Consider the following 15,087-nt stretch of genomic DNA (forward strand, 5'->3'; position numbering starts at 1 on the left):
GTGTTATAAATAGAGGTGTGGGTTTTCGGTTAAATTGGTATCATAGCCAATTGGCGGTGCTAGTAGAATCATGTCGCGTGAGTGCGAAGCATGGGATTAGGCATTGGTCGGACTACTCAAGGTGGCATGTGAAGGAATGGGTGAGGCGCTAGTAGACGCATGGGTGTGGGACTTTAGTTGGACGTGCAGATCACGGGTGTTGTGCGGGGCGTGGGCGGAGCCAGATGGGTATGGTGGGATGCTTTGCAAGCTTCTGAGTTGCAATCAGAAACAGGTGAATCCATATAGGAGTTCTTGCAAGTAGCCGAGCGCGAGAGTTTCAACTAGAAAAAATGGAGCAAAAGCATTAACTACAGGAAAAATGCCGAAATCCGGCGGTTAGCCTATATTAACCGGCGGTTTTTTTGTCTACCGGCGGCTTTACGACGGTTTTTGCACCGCCGGAAAAAATCGCGTAGGAAACTATTACCTGCGGTTCCTTACCGCCGCTAAACAGCCGGTGAATATTAGAATCCGGCGGTTTGCCAACGGTTGTTTGACCGCCGTAAATACCGACGGTTTAACGTATTAAAAACACCGGCAGACCGCCGTTAACAGACGGCGGTTTAACCGCCGGTGTTACCGGCGGTCCATTAACCGCCGGTTAGAACCGCCGGTAATAGCCATTTTTCCTGTAGTGATTTAACCGATAGGCGGGGAAGACCGATAAAGTTGTTCTTTGTGGGAAGCTTGTTTTTTTTCCCTAACCTTTATAAAATTAGAGTAATGGTGGAGATTGTTATATTTTGGACCATTTTTTATTATTCTATTTCTTTATTCTATCTTGTTTGGTAGTATTATAAATGGTGGTTTGGATTTTCTATAAAATTTTGGGGAGACTTAAAAAAAAGTTTTAATTTGATTTTTCTAAAAAATCAATCCCTCTCCCTCCCTCTCCCAATTCTCTCCAACAATCCTCCAAGAAAACCCAACAATATTCATACAAACGAACACACTTTTTGCTTTGAAAAATCCACAGTTTGATTGGTTATGGACCTATCAGTAAGAAAATTAAAAAAAAAGATAATAAACATATCATTTTAGTGCGAATAATAGATTTGCGGGTCAACCAAACTTAACTTGTTCATTAAACGGGTCAATTAGAGTCAAAATTTTTTTGATTGGGTACAAATCAGATTGACAAATTGGATCATTTATCGACACTCTTAGCCGCGAACTTTTATTACATCCAGTGAACACACGCTTCTCTAAGTTCGGTATTAGACCAAAACAGCGCAATACCGAATTTTTTTTAAAAAACTCGGTACAACTCGGTACTCGGTATTGCGCTTTTTTTGCCTTAATCCGAACGTAGAGGAGCGTACGTTCACTGGATAAAATAAAAAACAAATGAGCGAATGCTTACGTGATATTAGCTATTTAAACAAAAAAAATCTCGTAAATTAAATACAATCAATAACAGGTTATTTATAAAATTTAAGTTGCAACTTGAAAGCAACAGAACTTCAAATTTTATCAGGATCCAAATTAAAATGCAGAAGAAGTAGATCCGCCCAATTGGGTTCAAGACTTACAAAGCTGCAGGAACAAAACCGCCAATACTCCTGCTTTGATCACCACTGACCATGGAATACCGTAACTTCCCTTTCCAAATAGTCCCCTCACAAACGGCCAGAAGGTGATCAAAACCCACCCACTACACACCATCTCCGCCACCCCCGGACCATTCGTCTCCGGCCCGACCGCTCCACCCGCCCAGCTTACCAACGCCACCCCTATCGCAGTAATCTGCACGAGCACTAGCATCGTCCCGGTGATAAACATGGGTGACCCGTCGAAGGTGAACCGGCCCGGCTCGGCATGGGCGGGCATGTGTACCTGGTCCTTTCTGGTGACCTCGAAGATGGTCTCGGAGAGGCCGAGGAGTTTGAAGACGACGGAGAGGAAGCCGAAGAGGAAGGCGGTTATGGCGGTTATGCGTTGCATGCGTTGGTTGTTCCACCATTCACGCCAAGACTTGCCGCACTGCTTGTATTCTTCAAGGCTGTATAGATTGTATCCGGCGAACAACATTGCTGCCAGCAGAAACTGTCCCTCCGATACCTGCAAATGGCAAAAAGATCTGACCTTTGGGCTCTTATATTTGATGCCAGACATTCAATATTTTTATTATGTGCGGAGATCAGACACAAAATATTATCCGGAGATAAATCAGAAAGTGTCATATCAGTAGTACGGGTCCATAGTACCGAGCGACGAGGTGACATGGCGCATTCTGATTATTCTCCGAATGTTGTTTGACGTCCACACAAAATAATTAATCCATATGATGACCTAAAACCATATGACTCGCTACACTTAATACCTCAAAAGTGTCAATTTTGTCTCTATATTTGGTTATTTTGTCCTAAATTTTATAGTAAATAATATCATAAATTTCTATTGTAAATCTAAATATTATATGTATAATGTATTGGGGAAATATATGTTTTACAAATCAAATAAGTATCTATGCAAAGCAAATTATGCAAAGAAAATTTGCTTATTTATAATAATGAATTGCATACCTTGGGCAGAAATGAGGTTCCAGTGATTAGACAGCAAGAAGGTAGAAGAGAGTAAAGCAATTCTGGGACGGATTGGAGAGCCCAAATACTGATCTTTATATAACAAAGACACTGGCGGAAGTGTAGTTGCTTGGTGAGAGTCCCCACAACTGGGCTGTGGTCCTTGTCGAAGAGAACTTCAAGAAGGCCCGTTGCCCACCTCTTGTACTGCATAAGGGATGCGGGTCCGCCTGTTGGCGCACATCCAAGAAATGCGGGTGGGCTGGGATTAAAAAAGGTCGACTTCCAGCCCATAGATTGGATACGAAGCCCAGTTAAAACGTCTTCAGTCATGGAACCATACAGACAGCCTATCTGTTACATAATACATATATGTGAAAAAGACAATTTCACTGATATTATTGTTCTCAATGAGTTTGAAATTGCAATACATGCCCTGTAAAAAAAGATGAAAAATAATATATATATATGAGGTCCTAAAAAGGTAAAAAAACATGGGGTCTAGCTTAGTTAAATTTATTTCAATAGTATTTATTGTTGATTGTAAATGAGGTCCTTCCATGTGTGGAAGGCCTTAGCTTGATGTATTAAATATACATCATATAATGCACATTAAATGTTGATAGTTCGAAGAATCTAGTGATATCAGAGTTGTTATCAAGAGTGTGTGGGACTGTTCATTCGACTAGAATGACTGTAGTCGGGTGACAGTGGTCGAAGGGACCGTAGTCGTAGGACGACATTAGTAGGAGGGATCGTAGCCAGTGGGCGACGATGGTCGGATGGACCATAATTGACTGGTGACAGAGGTTGGAGGGATCGTAGTAAGCATATGATGGTAATTAAAGGAACCGTAGTCGACATGCGATGGTGATCAAAGAGACCATTGTCAGTAGGCGACAGTGGTCTGAGCTAGGGATCGTGGTTAGCAGGTAATGGTGGTTAAAGGAGTCGTATTTGGCAGGTGACAGTGATCGAAAGGACCATTGTTGGCGGGTGACAGTGGTCCGATAGATCATAGTCGATAGACGAAGAAGGTCGGCTGCTGAACGGATTCCGACGATGATTGAGTAAAAATCCGACGGTGGCCGGCAAGTGACAAAGGTCAAAGGAATTGTAGTTGGTGGGAGACAAAGGTCTGAGGGACAGTAGTCGACGAGTGAAGGTAGTCGGAGGGAGTTAACGGAAGAAGGTGGTTGGGGGATCGTAGTCAACAGGCAATGGAGGTCAGAATGATCGTATTTGACATGTTATGAAGGTCGGCTGCCAGGCGGCAGTCTGGCGGTTGTTAGTGGCCGCTAGGTGGAAGTCCGTCAGTGATTCGACGAAGGTTCACCAACGATGGTGCAGGAGTTTTTGAAGCCTCAGAGTTCTCTTCAATCTCTAGCCAAAAGTCCAAGCTCCACAGCCCCTTCATGTTGAGAGGGGTTTTTTTTATAGATTTTTGAGAGTGAAATGTATCTATACGTTCAGATTTGACTGATTTTAATGTCGTTGAGTTCGGCTCTTCGAGACGTTCAATTCGATTATAAGTTTGTTGAAATTTGATTTCAGATGATCCCAAATTTAATTTTGAAAGTTTCCAACTTGAATATGCCTTTAGATTCTTGCACGATCAAGGTGATTTTTGGCGACGTACCAACAATATACGATATATATATATATATATATTGATATAATATTTAATAAAATTAGAAACATTTATAATAAAAAGTAATATATTAAGACGTATTATATCAACTTTCTCATTAAAATAACATTTAGTAAAAGAATCAAATATTTGATATTTATTTATATAAAAAATTTGAAATATTTTCTGCATTTTTTTGTTTTATTTATTGCTTTAAATATTCGGGAAAAAATTGTAGTTATATGTCAAAGAAGAGTAAAAGTATAAACCATGTTGAATTTTTTTTATTATTTGAGTAAATGACAACTTATGATGCAATCATTTTTTTCGTCCATAGCATTATTTTAAATACATAATGTTGACATTATTGCTACTACAAAGCATCATCACATACAGATAATATGAAGTGTGGAATCCCGACTCCAATAGAAAAGGACAACGTTAAAGGGCCACGTTGCTAATCTCATTTGCTGACGGTTAATGTTTCTGATGATGAGATTAAGGAGGCATTTTTTCTTGGGAGCTCCAACTCTTCTCCTGGCCCGGATGGATTTAACTTTGAGTTTTATAAATCCACTTGGCTTATTACGGGCCCTTTGGTGTGCAAAGCTGTGAAGTCTTTTTTCTCAAAGGGGTACCTTCCTAAGATGGCTAAAGCTACTGCCATTGCTTTGATTCCCAAATCCACTCATGCTTCCAACATTTCTGACTATAGACCCATTGCTCTTTGCAATGTTTTCTACAAGATTATTTCCAAAATTCTAGCTTCTAGAATGAAGGAAATCATGCCTTTTTATCATTGGAAACATCAAGCTGGCTTTATCAAGAAACGCATTGCTACTGATAATATCCTTCTAGCTACTGAAATCCTCTCTGAGTTCAAAAAGTCTGCCAAAACAATTTAATGTGTGCCAAGCTGGATATTCGTAAGGCTTTTGATTCTGTTTATAGGGCTTTTATTTTATCCAGAATGAAACAAAAAGGCTTCCCTTCCTCTTTTATCCATTGGGTCAAGGCTTGCATTACAGATGTCCATTTTTCTATATGCATAGATGGGGCGTTGGAAGGCTATTTTAACTCATCCTCTGGCATTAGGCAAGGCTGCCCTCTCAGCCCTTATCTCTTCTGCATTGCTATGGATGCATTTTCCTGTTTGATTGATAATGACGCTAATCAGGATAACTTCATTGGGTTCATAAACATGGCGTGAACATTTCACACTTACTTTATGCGGACGACCTCCTAATTTTTGGGGAAGCATCTCTTAACAATTGTGCAGCTCTTAGAAAGATTCTTGACATCTTTGCTAAAGTTCTCTGGTCTTTTTGTGAACCATGAGAAGAGTCAGATTATAATTTTCTAGCTATATTTCTAATTCCATGGGCTGTTTGTGAGGCTCTTCATATGCCCTCTTATTGTTTCAAGATGTCTTATCTTGGATTGCCTATTTCGGTTAAGAAATGCTCTAAATCTGACTTTCTTCCTCTTATGCATTTAATCGCAAATCACCTGGCTGGGTGGAAAGCCAGATTATTATCCATGGGGGGAAGGCTTCAATTCCTTAAATATACGGTTTGCAATACAATTGCCTATTGGATAAGAGGGTCCATCATCCCCAAAATCTTGTATCAAACACTTAGTAGAATATGTGCCAAATTCTTGTCTTGGGGATCCCGAGGCCAAAAAGCTTCATCTTATCGCCTGGAAGAGAACCTGCAAACCTAAATTATATGGTGGGCTGGGTATTCCTGATTTAAACGGTCTTCAATTTGCCACCATGAGCTCACTGATTTTCAGGTTTTACAATTCAAAATCCATTCTTTTCAACTACTTGAATGCTAAATATGCCACACCCTGGACCCCGGCGATCAGCAGGCCTTCTCCTCTCTGGAATGAAATAGGCAAGGTGGCTTTGATTATTAAACCTGATATTTGCTTTGAATTTATGCCTCAATGTGTAATTTCTTTACTATGGGACCCTTGGTTTCATGGTAATGCCTTGGTTCATGCTTTTCCGAATTTGAATCTGCAAGTTATTTTCAGTCACTATGCAAAGGTTTCTGATTTTCTGGATGTGGATGGCTGGCATCCTCTGTTTTCTAATATTGAGGGATTGAATAATGCCTTGGAACCTTTTGGGGATTAATCCTGATGCAAGAATGTATTTACTGGAAAGATAGGAAAATCCTGCTTTTTCGTCTTTCCTTCTGTATTTTTACAAAGATGACGCAATTGTTGATTGGTATAAGTATGTTTGGCATAAACATTCAGCCATTAAATATGCCATTTTTTCCTGGACTGCTCTTAACGGGGGGCTGAAAACTGCGGATGAACTAAGAAGGAGATCTATATTGGTTCCCCCCAACTGTGTGCTGTGCTTTTCACACAATGAAACCAATCCTCACATTCTTTTGAGTGTGACTATGCATATTCTGTCATCCTGTAAATTAATTCCTGAGCTGGGAGAGTTCTTTTACGTCCTAGGCTGTACCAAGTTCTTCAATATTTGGGGGATAAGGCTATTACCATTAAACATCAAAAGGATTTACTTTTGCTTACTTCCTCATGTGGCTGACTTTTTATGGAGGGAAAGAAATGAACGAAGGTTTAACTTTAAGTTTAGAGATGTCAATACTCTTTGCAATATTATCAAATATGCGGTTGAGGCTAAATCCTCTACCTGGAAGCACAAAGAGAATCTGAAATCCCTTGGAAACCTTAATCTGCATCTTTTCTATGCCTTGCTGGAGACGGAGAAATTTTGCCTGCTGTTTGCGACATATTGGCTGATGGCTTATTCTGATGCTATGAGGAAATGTCATTTTGGTATTCTTGATTGTATTCTCATTGCCTGGAACGTTAATTCGATTGTGACATGTATGGATGCCTGCAAGCAGTTCTGGAATTTTGTTTGTAATCCAAGCTTTTACTCGGATGGACCACTGGGGCGTTGCCGGATTGATGATTAGGAGGCGCAAAAGAATGGACGATGATGTAGCTGCTAATCCTCTCCTTGGACGGCCTTTTGGCAACCAGGAGAGTACTCTTCATGTCGCTTGGATGGTTTTTTGGACGGTTTAATTGATTAGCAGTCTGAGTCCAATTTGGTTTAATACCATCAGTTTGGCGGCTGGTTCTTACCTGTTGTTTTTTTTTTTTTTTTTTTGTATTTCGTTTCTGTATGGGGGGTATAGGTTTTGGTAAGACCTCTTTTGTTTGAGGTTTTGCCTTTTTATTATACCTTACTTGTAATCCTTTTTTACATAGTAAATTCGGGCTTTCCGCCCTCATTTTCCCCCAAAAAAAAAAGGGACACGTTGCTATAGGCCTGGAGGCTAGATCCTTCGAACTCAATAAATATTAATAAATAGAGTATACATATGAATACTCAATAAATTTATTTTTTACTTAAAATTTATATGTGTTGACGGAATTTTAAGCTAAACGTATCAAAAGCATAGGTAAAGCGCACGCAAGTGCAGCTAAAGTGCATTAAAAGCGCAATCAAAGCAAAGTTAAAATGCAGTCAAGAAGCACAACAAAAGCACAGGCCACGTGTCAATTTTAATTGAATATCCAGACCAATATCTATGTCAATGTCAGACCTAATAATTTCCCGCTATATACAGTTTGTGCATTGAAGAAGTGGCCGACTTCATTCATGGAGTCCTCCGCACTTAATAATTTCTAAATCACAAAACATTCGCACATATTTTTAATTTTGTTTTTAATTTGGGGGATTTACATACATACCACTTTTTTCATACTATTTACATATATAATACTTAAAATATTTAATATACATGCATACCATTCATAGAACAAATTTGGGTACATGTAGGGCTGTCAATATTGACACAACACGAAAACCCGACTCGGACCCGACCCAAAAATTTCGGGTTCGGGTCAACCGAACCCGTACCGGGTCTGGTTCGGGTTCGAGTTTTCGACCCATTTGAAAAACCAGGTCGTATTTGGGTGACCCGGAAACTGAAAATGACCCGAAATGACTGCTGCCAGCCCTGACCCGGGCTGACTGAAGCTGCCCGCGCGGAGTCCAAGCGGACCGAGCCTGACGCGCGTTCGCTTCGCCGACCGCATCGCGCTTCGCGTCTGCCCGCCGCTGCCGCTGCCTTCTTGCCCACGCGGAACTGCCGCTGCCCGCCGCATCGCGTCACGCTGCGAAGTGCGAAGTCGCAACGCGCGCCGCTGCCGCCATCCCGCCGCTGCCGCCGGCCCGCCACACTGGGTCACGCTCGCGAATTGCGAAGTCGCTTCATGCTACGAATTGCGAATTGCGCGGTCGTGTCGGGTGTGACCCGAACCCGAAGCGGGTCGGGTTCGGGTCCAGGATTTCAACCCGTTTGCCCTATCTGGGTCGGGTTAGGGTTGACCCGATTGAACCCAGGTCAGTTCCGGGTTCGACCCGAACCCGACCCGTGACCCGAAATTGACACCTCTAGGTACATGGAATGAAATATTAAAGTTTATAGGATGGTATGAATGGTAGAAATGAATTATATGAGTGATATATTTGATATTAAAGTTGTATATGAGTGTAGATATGTAAATTAATATTTTGGGTGTTAAATATGTAAATAGCATGAAATAAAGTGATAATGTACGTAAAATTTCCCTTGTTTGTAACGTCTGTAACAAATTTAATCAATTTAATTTAGGACAAAAAATACTAAAACAGTATAAATATAGAGCTGGACGATTATTATACCCAAAATTTACAAAAATGATTATTTTTATATGTGATGTCACAAGAAAAAAATCACGAGTAATTATTTCCATATAATTACCTCTTTACCCCAGCCTTGTATTAGCTCAAAAGGTGGATTGACGCTACTTGCTTGGCTATTTCTGTCCTGCTTGAAAGTTCGTTGATGAAACGAAATCCTCCCTTGGCTTCTTTTCTTAATTATCTCATTAGTTGAGCCGATAAGCTCATTAGAGTTTCCAATATACTTCTTAACTCTTTGGAAGAGGCCCAACTGCACATTATGTTTAAAAAATAAAATATAAGGAAAAAAAAAAAAGATAATTAAGGCTTCATTTCGCACGAATTTCTTATTTCTTCTTAAAGAGGGTTTTTTATTAAAAATTTTAATTTTTATATAAAAACGTTTTAAGAAGCAATAAGAAAACTGTCCTAAATGAAGTCTAAAATAAGAAAATTGATTGGGTGTCATCTGTACATATATTGTTTAAAAAAAGGGAAATTACATACATACCACTTTATAACATCCTATTTACATATCTAACACCTAAAACTTTAATATTACATGCATACCACTCTATATTATTTAATATCAAATATACCACTCATATATTTCATTATACCACTCATATTTTATAATGATAACTATGGGTGGTATGTATGTAATATTTAAGTTTTAGGTTTAAATATGTAATAGAATAGTATTAAGTGATATGCATGTAAATCTCCCTTAAAAAAATTATTAAATGCAAGCTTAGGAGAAGAATTCATAAAATTAAAATAAATAAATAGTTATTGAACATATTGTCATTCCAATGCTATATTTTGAACACTATCGTTATCTCCACTAAACAAGCCTATTTTTCACTTCAAATACTGTACAGTCATATCAAACAGTAATTCATTTCCAACCTAACTTCAATTTCTAACATAACGAAAAAGTATTATGTGTATATTGCAGTTTTCTTCACTATTTTTATTATATCAATTTATAAATAAAAAGTAGGCATGTAAATAGTGGACTAAAATATCGGGGTAGCACTATTCCAGTCACAAAAAAATGTGTGTTCCATTTGTAAGAGCCCACAACTGGCGAATGACGTTGGTTGAAGATGCCCTATATATATATAATTATACTACCACTTACAGTTTTATGTAGTACGCATTGTTGTATTTGATCGAAGGGCGAAGAACCATAAATAACTTTTCTCCTGTGAAAGGATCCACTTCCTCCATTATAAGGACCTGAATCCCAGCGATCCCTTCTGCCATAAACTAAAATGAAATGGATTAATTAATGATTTACAAATCAAATTAAGCAAAATCTTACTAATATGTGGTATATTGGAGGATAAGAAAAAGTTAAGTTGATATTTTCATTAATTTTAAGCAGAAGAAAAATATAAAACCTTTTGGAAGACCTCCAACTGATTCCAAGGGATCATTCTTAAGACTCCATAAAACATTTGAGGGGTTTGAGCATAGCCACAGGACCTCTCTTCATCAAAGCCGAGTAGAAGGCAGATTCCATGGAGTATTACTTGGTGATTATTAGCGAACATGTCACAATCCACATTTAGAAAAAATGGAGCAATCGTCATCAATGCTGAGACTCTTGTCTGCATGCAACATCAACACAATTAGATGTTCAATACAATATTTGCTTTATTCAACTAATAAGATTTCTTAAATTGTTCAAAATGTGAATAATTATACCACTTATAATCATATATATTGTATTAGATTGAAGTGGGTGTCAATATTTGACACGATACGAAAATCGACCCGGACCCGGACCCGAAAAATTCGGGTTGGACCGACCGCATTTCAAAACGGGTCGGTTGGGTTCCAGAAATCGTCACCCGTTTGAAAACGAGTCGGGTTCAGGTTGACACGACGGGTTGCCGGGTCAACCCGTTTGACCCGAAACACGCAGTCCGAGTCCGAGCCAGCCAGCGTCACGCTCGAGCCCGACGCGTCCACGCTCGCACCCCGACCGCGTCGGCGCTCCGCGCTCGCGCGCTGCTGCCCGCTCTGCCCGCGCTGCCAGCGCTCCGCCCGCTCAGCGCGATGCGCTGCTGCCGGCTCCCTCGCTGCGGCGATTCGGGTCACGCGTTCCAGGTCGGGTTCGGGTTCAAATTTTAGACCCGTTTGCCTAACCGGGTCGGGTTAGGGTCGACCCGTTTGAACCCGGGTCAGTTCCGGGTCCGACCCGAACCCAACCCGTGACCCGAAATTGACACCCCTTTCCTCTAATAACATTGGCTCATGATTATCAATAAAACTTATATCTTGATTACAGGAAGAACAACATCAAGCATTTATCTCACTAAGTGGGGTTGACTATATAAATCTTTTTTCTATATTGTGTCATATTAAGAGTTAAATTTCACATTTAAATCTAATAAAGAAAGTTATTTCTAATACTTTCTAACCAAGTCATTTTTAAGACTTAAAAATGACTTGGTTAGAAAGTATTTCTTGGTTAGAAAGTATTAGAAATAACTTTCTAACCAAGTCATTTTTAAGACTTAAAAATGACTTGGTTAGAAAGTATTAGAAATAACTTTCTTTATTAGATTTAAATGTGAAATTTAACTCTTAATTCTATTATTAGTTATTTATTTAAATCAAGTAATATTGATTATCAAAATTATTCTAAATTAATTCATCATTTTTTCGGTTTTAATTTAGTATTTAAATTGATTACTGCTCAGTCTTAATTAAGCTTTTAAAACTAACGGTTTCTTAATTTTTTTTGGTGGAATTTTTGGGCTTTGCCATATTATTAATAAAAAAGAAACATAAGTAGAAAATATTTGAAACAGATATTTTTCATTTTAATTAAGCTTTTAAAATTGAAATTTTAATTTTGTTATGATGAGCAGTAATTAATTATGAATTTAAATATTTTTTGAATCCCTAATCCAATCTTGCCTTTGCAGGGGCCGGGCGGAGCCTGCTAGAAGAAATAATTGAATGGCCCCATTAACAATCAGTTTTTTTAGTGAATATTTTGTCCTTACCAAAACGTTCAAGGCTCCAGCTTTGAAGTGATGTGGATGTTTTGGCCTCTTTTCTCTAGATACATATATCAAATGAGGGATACCATCTTTGCCGTCTTTGTTCTCCCATAATACCTACAAAATAATAGTTAATAATAATAATAATAAATTAATGATAAACTTTCTCTTTCCATTTTCATTAATTAAATATCAAACACGGACTTTTCAATGTTTATCAAGTCGCCCTTTGTCTATGGCTTTAATAATCACTTATTTAAAATTGTATGAGCTAGGTTTCATTTGGGATGATTTTTTTACTGCATCTGAAAGCAGTTTTTTAGTTCAAAAATTAAAATTTTAATACTAAAAAGTTGTTTTAAGAAGCAATAAGAAAGTCGTCCCAAATGAAGCGGCTTCATTTGATATAGTTTTCATATTGCTTCTTAAAACGGCTTTCTAATATAAAAAATTTTAATTCAAAAAATTTTTGTATTAGAAATATAATAGAAATTTTATTTAAGTACCTTCACAATGCTTTGATGGTTTCCTCTCTCAATGTTAGAGAACTCAACAAAATCATCTCCTTGGAGAGGTGGCAAATGACTTTTCCCCATGTCTTCTATCGTTTGTCTAAGCTCTTCATACTCGTTCTACAATAATTAACAAATTGTTTATTTACAATTATATATACTAATTTAGTATGTAGATCATATTAAAATATATGCATTAATTTAAATAAATTAATATTAGTAATATTTTTTATATATGTTGAGATTTAAGTATTATGTACGTAAATTAAAAAAGTTCAGAGGTTAAATAAGAAAAACAGATAAGAATTTTATGGTATATATGTAAATATCTATTTTCATTCAGAATATACTAATTCTTTAAAAAAAGAATTAATTAAGATTTACCTTAATCTCCTTCCAATCTCTCAGGAAATCCAAAGATAGGCCATTTAATGACTGGTCAGGCTCCTGAGAGAAATACATGAATGGAGCACGAACTTTGACGTTGTATTTTCTGCAGAAAGGAATCCAACGGTTTGCGAACTTTGAAGCCTGTATGAGTGAGAAGTAAGTCTTCGGCGAACCGCCGTCGTCCGATACATAACAGGCTAGACGGTTTGCTGGGTAATCAACGGCCAGCAACGAAAGTACTGTGTTCACTGTGATGATCGGTGGCTCTAGCTCAGAGTCAGCTGTTGTAACGAATATGTCTATGGCTGGAAGCTCATCAATATTAAATCTGTATATCCAAATTAGACAATTTTTTTTTTTGCTGATGATTTTCTGAGAAATTATTTGATATTCAATTGTATTTATTTTTTACTTTATATATTTAATGTGCCCACAGAACATTAAGTCAAATACATCAAAAGCACAGCCAATGCTCAGATAAAGCTCAGTAAAAAAACGCAACAAAAGAGTAGTCAAAACGCACGTAAAGTACAAATAAACCGTACAAAAACGTGTAACCAAAGTGCATTCCGCTTGTCAAATTTTAATTGCTTACTTTGTGTTTAAGTATATAGTTTAAACTTCTCACAGTAGAGTTAATAATGGTCTGAGAATATTTGCTTACTTGTTGAGGAGATGATCGGGGTTTGTTTTGTAGATCGCCGGACTCCATTTGACGTTGACGTTGAGAAGCCAGACGAAAGTGAACCAGGCTTCGCAGAACAAGGCTAGGAGACAGACCAAGCTTCGGTTTGATGAGAGGGAGGAGAGTCGGTAAGAGAGGAGAGAGAGGAGAAGAGACAGTATGAGGAGTTCGGAGAGCCTTTTTAATTTGTTTTTTGCAGGAATTCTCTCTTGCAGTGGCAATGAAACGGAGGCTTTGTCGGCCATGGCTCAGCTGTTCGATCTTCTTTCTGGGCGATTGTTTTCTCGTCCTAGGAAAGAACCTTATATCCGTTCATTCATTCTATCCTAATTTTATAGAATACATGGCTGAAGTTAAACTAAATATAATAGAAATGTATTTTTAAAATATAATTCCCTTAGAACACGAAAGAACTAGAATTATTGAATTTGACACGGCACTTCAAGAGCATAGCCAATTGGAAGCTTTAGTTGAGATTTTGAGTTCGAAGTATATATATGTGTGCTATGTATATGTGAAATTGTTTTTAAATAGCACAAAAGTTCAAAAAAAAAAAAAAAAACTTCAAGAGCATAATGTGCCGGTACTGTATTATTATATGTACATGCTAAAAGAGTTAGAGTAGATGATTAAATTATATTTTAATAAAAAAAATGAAATGAAATGTGTAATTCTTCAATTTCGAACATTACAAGGAAAAAAATCCTAATTTTTCAATAAAATTATATTTGAATATTGTGAACCATTTTGTTTAAGGGTTGAAATGGACAAAGAAAATAAGAAATTATAACAATGCGCACAAAAAAATGCCTATCTCAATCCAACTTCTATTATATTGTGCATCAGGAAAAAACTTTAAAACTCCTTGAATTGAAATGAGGGTAATATATAAATAATTTATATTGTAGTAAAATAAAAATAGATCAAAATACTTTAATGCAAATCTTAACTAAAAATTTGGTCACACTATCCCAATTGTTTACCAGTGAAAATTCAAAATTGCATGGAATATGAAATATTAGAATTATTTTTAAAATTAAAATTTGCATCTTTTTTTTTTTTCCTTATTTGAAGAATCAAGATTTTTGAAATTAAAGGCTTGTGTCTCTTGTTTTTTTTTTTAAGAGTAAGGTTTTTATTTTTTAAAATCAGAAGCTACCCCTTAGCTTCGCCAATTCCATATGCTCCTTTCCGGGAGCTCCTAGCTAACTCCTACTGTGAAATCCTACATCGTGATTAATCTATTTTTGGGGACATTTAGGCCAATTAAAGCGCGCACACACACAACACATATTCAAGACTCGAGCTCAAAACCTCTTAGTTGGAAACTTAAGTTCCCAACCAACAGATCAAGATGAGATGTGATCATGAACGACTTCAACAAGCTTCGTTCACCTAGATTCAAATTTGATTCAAACATGTTTTTGTCTCGCTTGAATTAAGATTCATATTAAGGTTGGAATTTGATCCAATTCGGATCTTTTTTCTTAGGACAAGCTTCATTAATTAGTCTATAAGTATAAAAGTGGGATAACTTGATCCAGGATAAACTTT

General features: G+C 37.5%; 1 protein-coding gene across 1 annotated transcript; it reads right to left on the reverse strand.

The window, feature by feature from the left end:
* Positions 1-1,442: 1,442 nt before the first annotated feature.
* LOC110112323 (cellulose synthase-like protein H1) lies at positions 1,443-14,018 on the reverse strand. The gene is made up of 9 exons (XM_028695005.1): positions 13,513-14,018; positions 12,843-13,176; positions 12,453-12,578; positions 11,950-12,063; positions 10,333-10,542; positions 10,118-10,198; positions 9,006-9,290; positions 2,568-2,921; positions 1,443-2,103 (listed from the first exon to the last, which is right to left on the reverse strand). Exons 1-9 carry the CDS (start codon positions 13,776-13,778, stop codon positions 1,564-1,566), a joined length of 2,310 nt encoding a protein of 769 aa, XP_028550838.1. The 5' UTR covers positions 13,779-14,018; the 3' UTR covers positions 1,443-1,563.
* Between the last annotated feature and the right edge of the window lie 1,069 nt (positions 14,019-15,087).

This window comes from Dendrobium catenatum, unplaced genomic scaffold (assembly GCF_001605985.2).
Source record: "Dendrobium catenatum unplaced genomic scaffold, ASM160598v2 fragScaff_scaffold_621, whole genome shotgun sequence".
Taxonomy (NCBI): Eukaryota; Viridiplantae; Streptophyta; class Magnoliopsida; order Asparagales; family Orchidaceae; genus Dendrobium; species Dendrobium catenatum.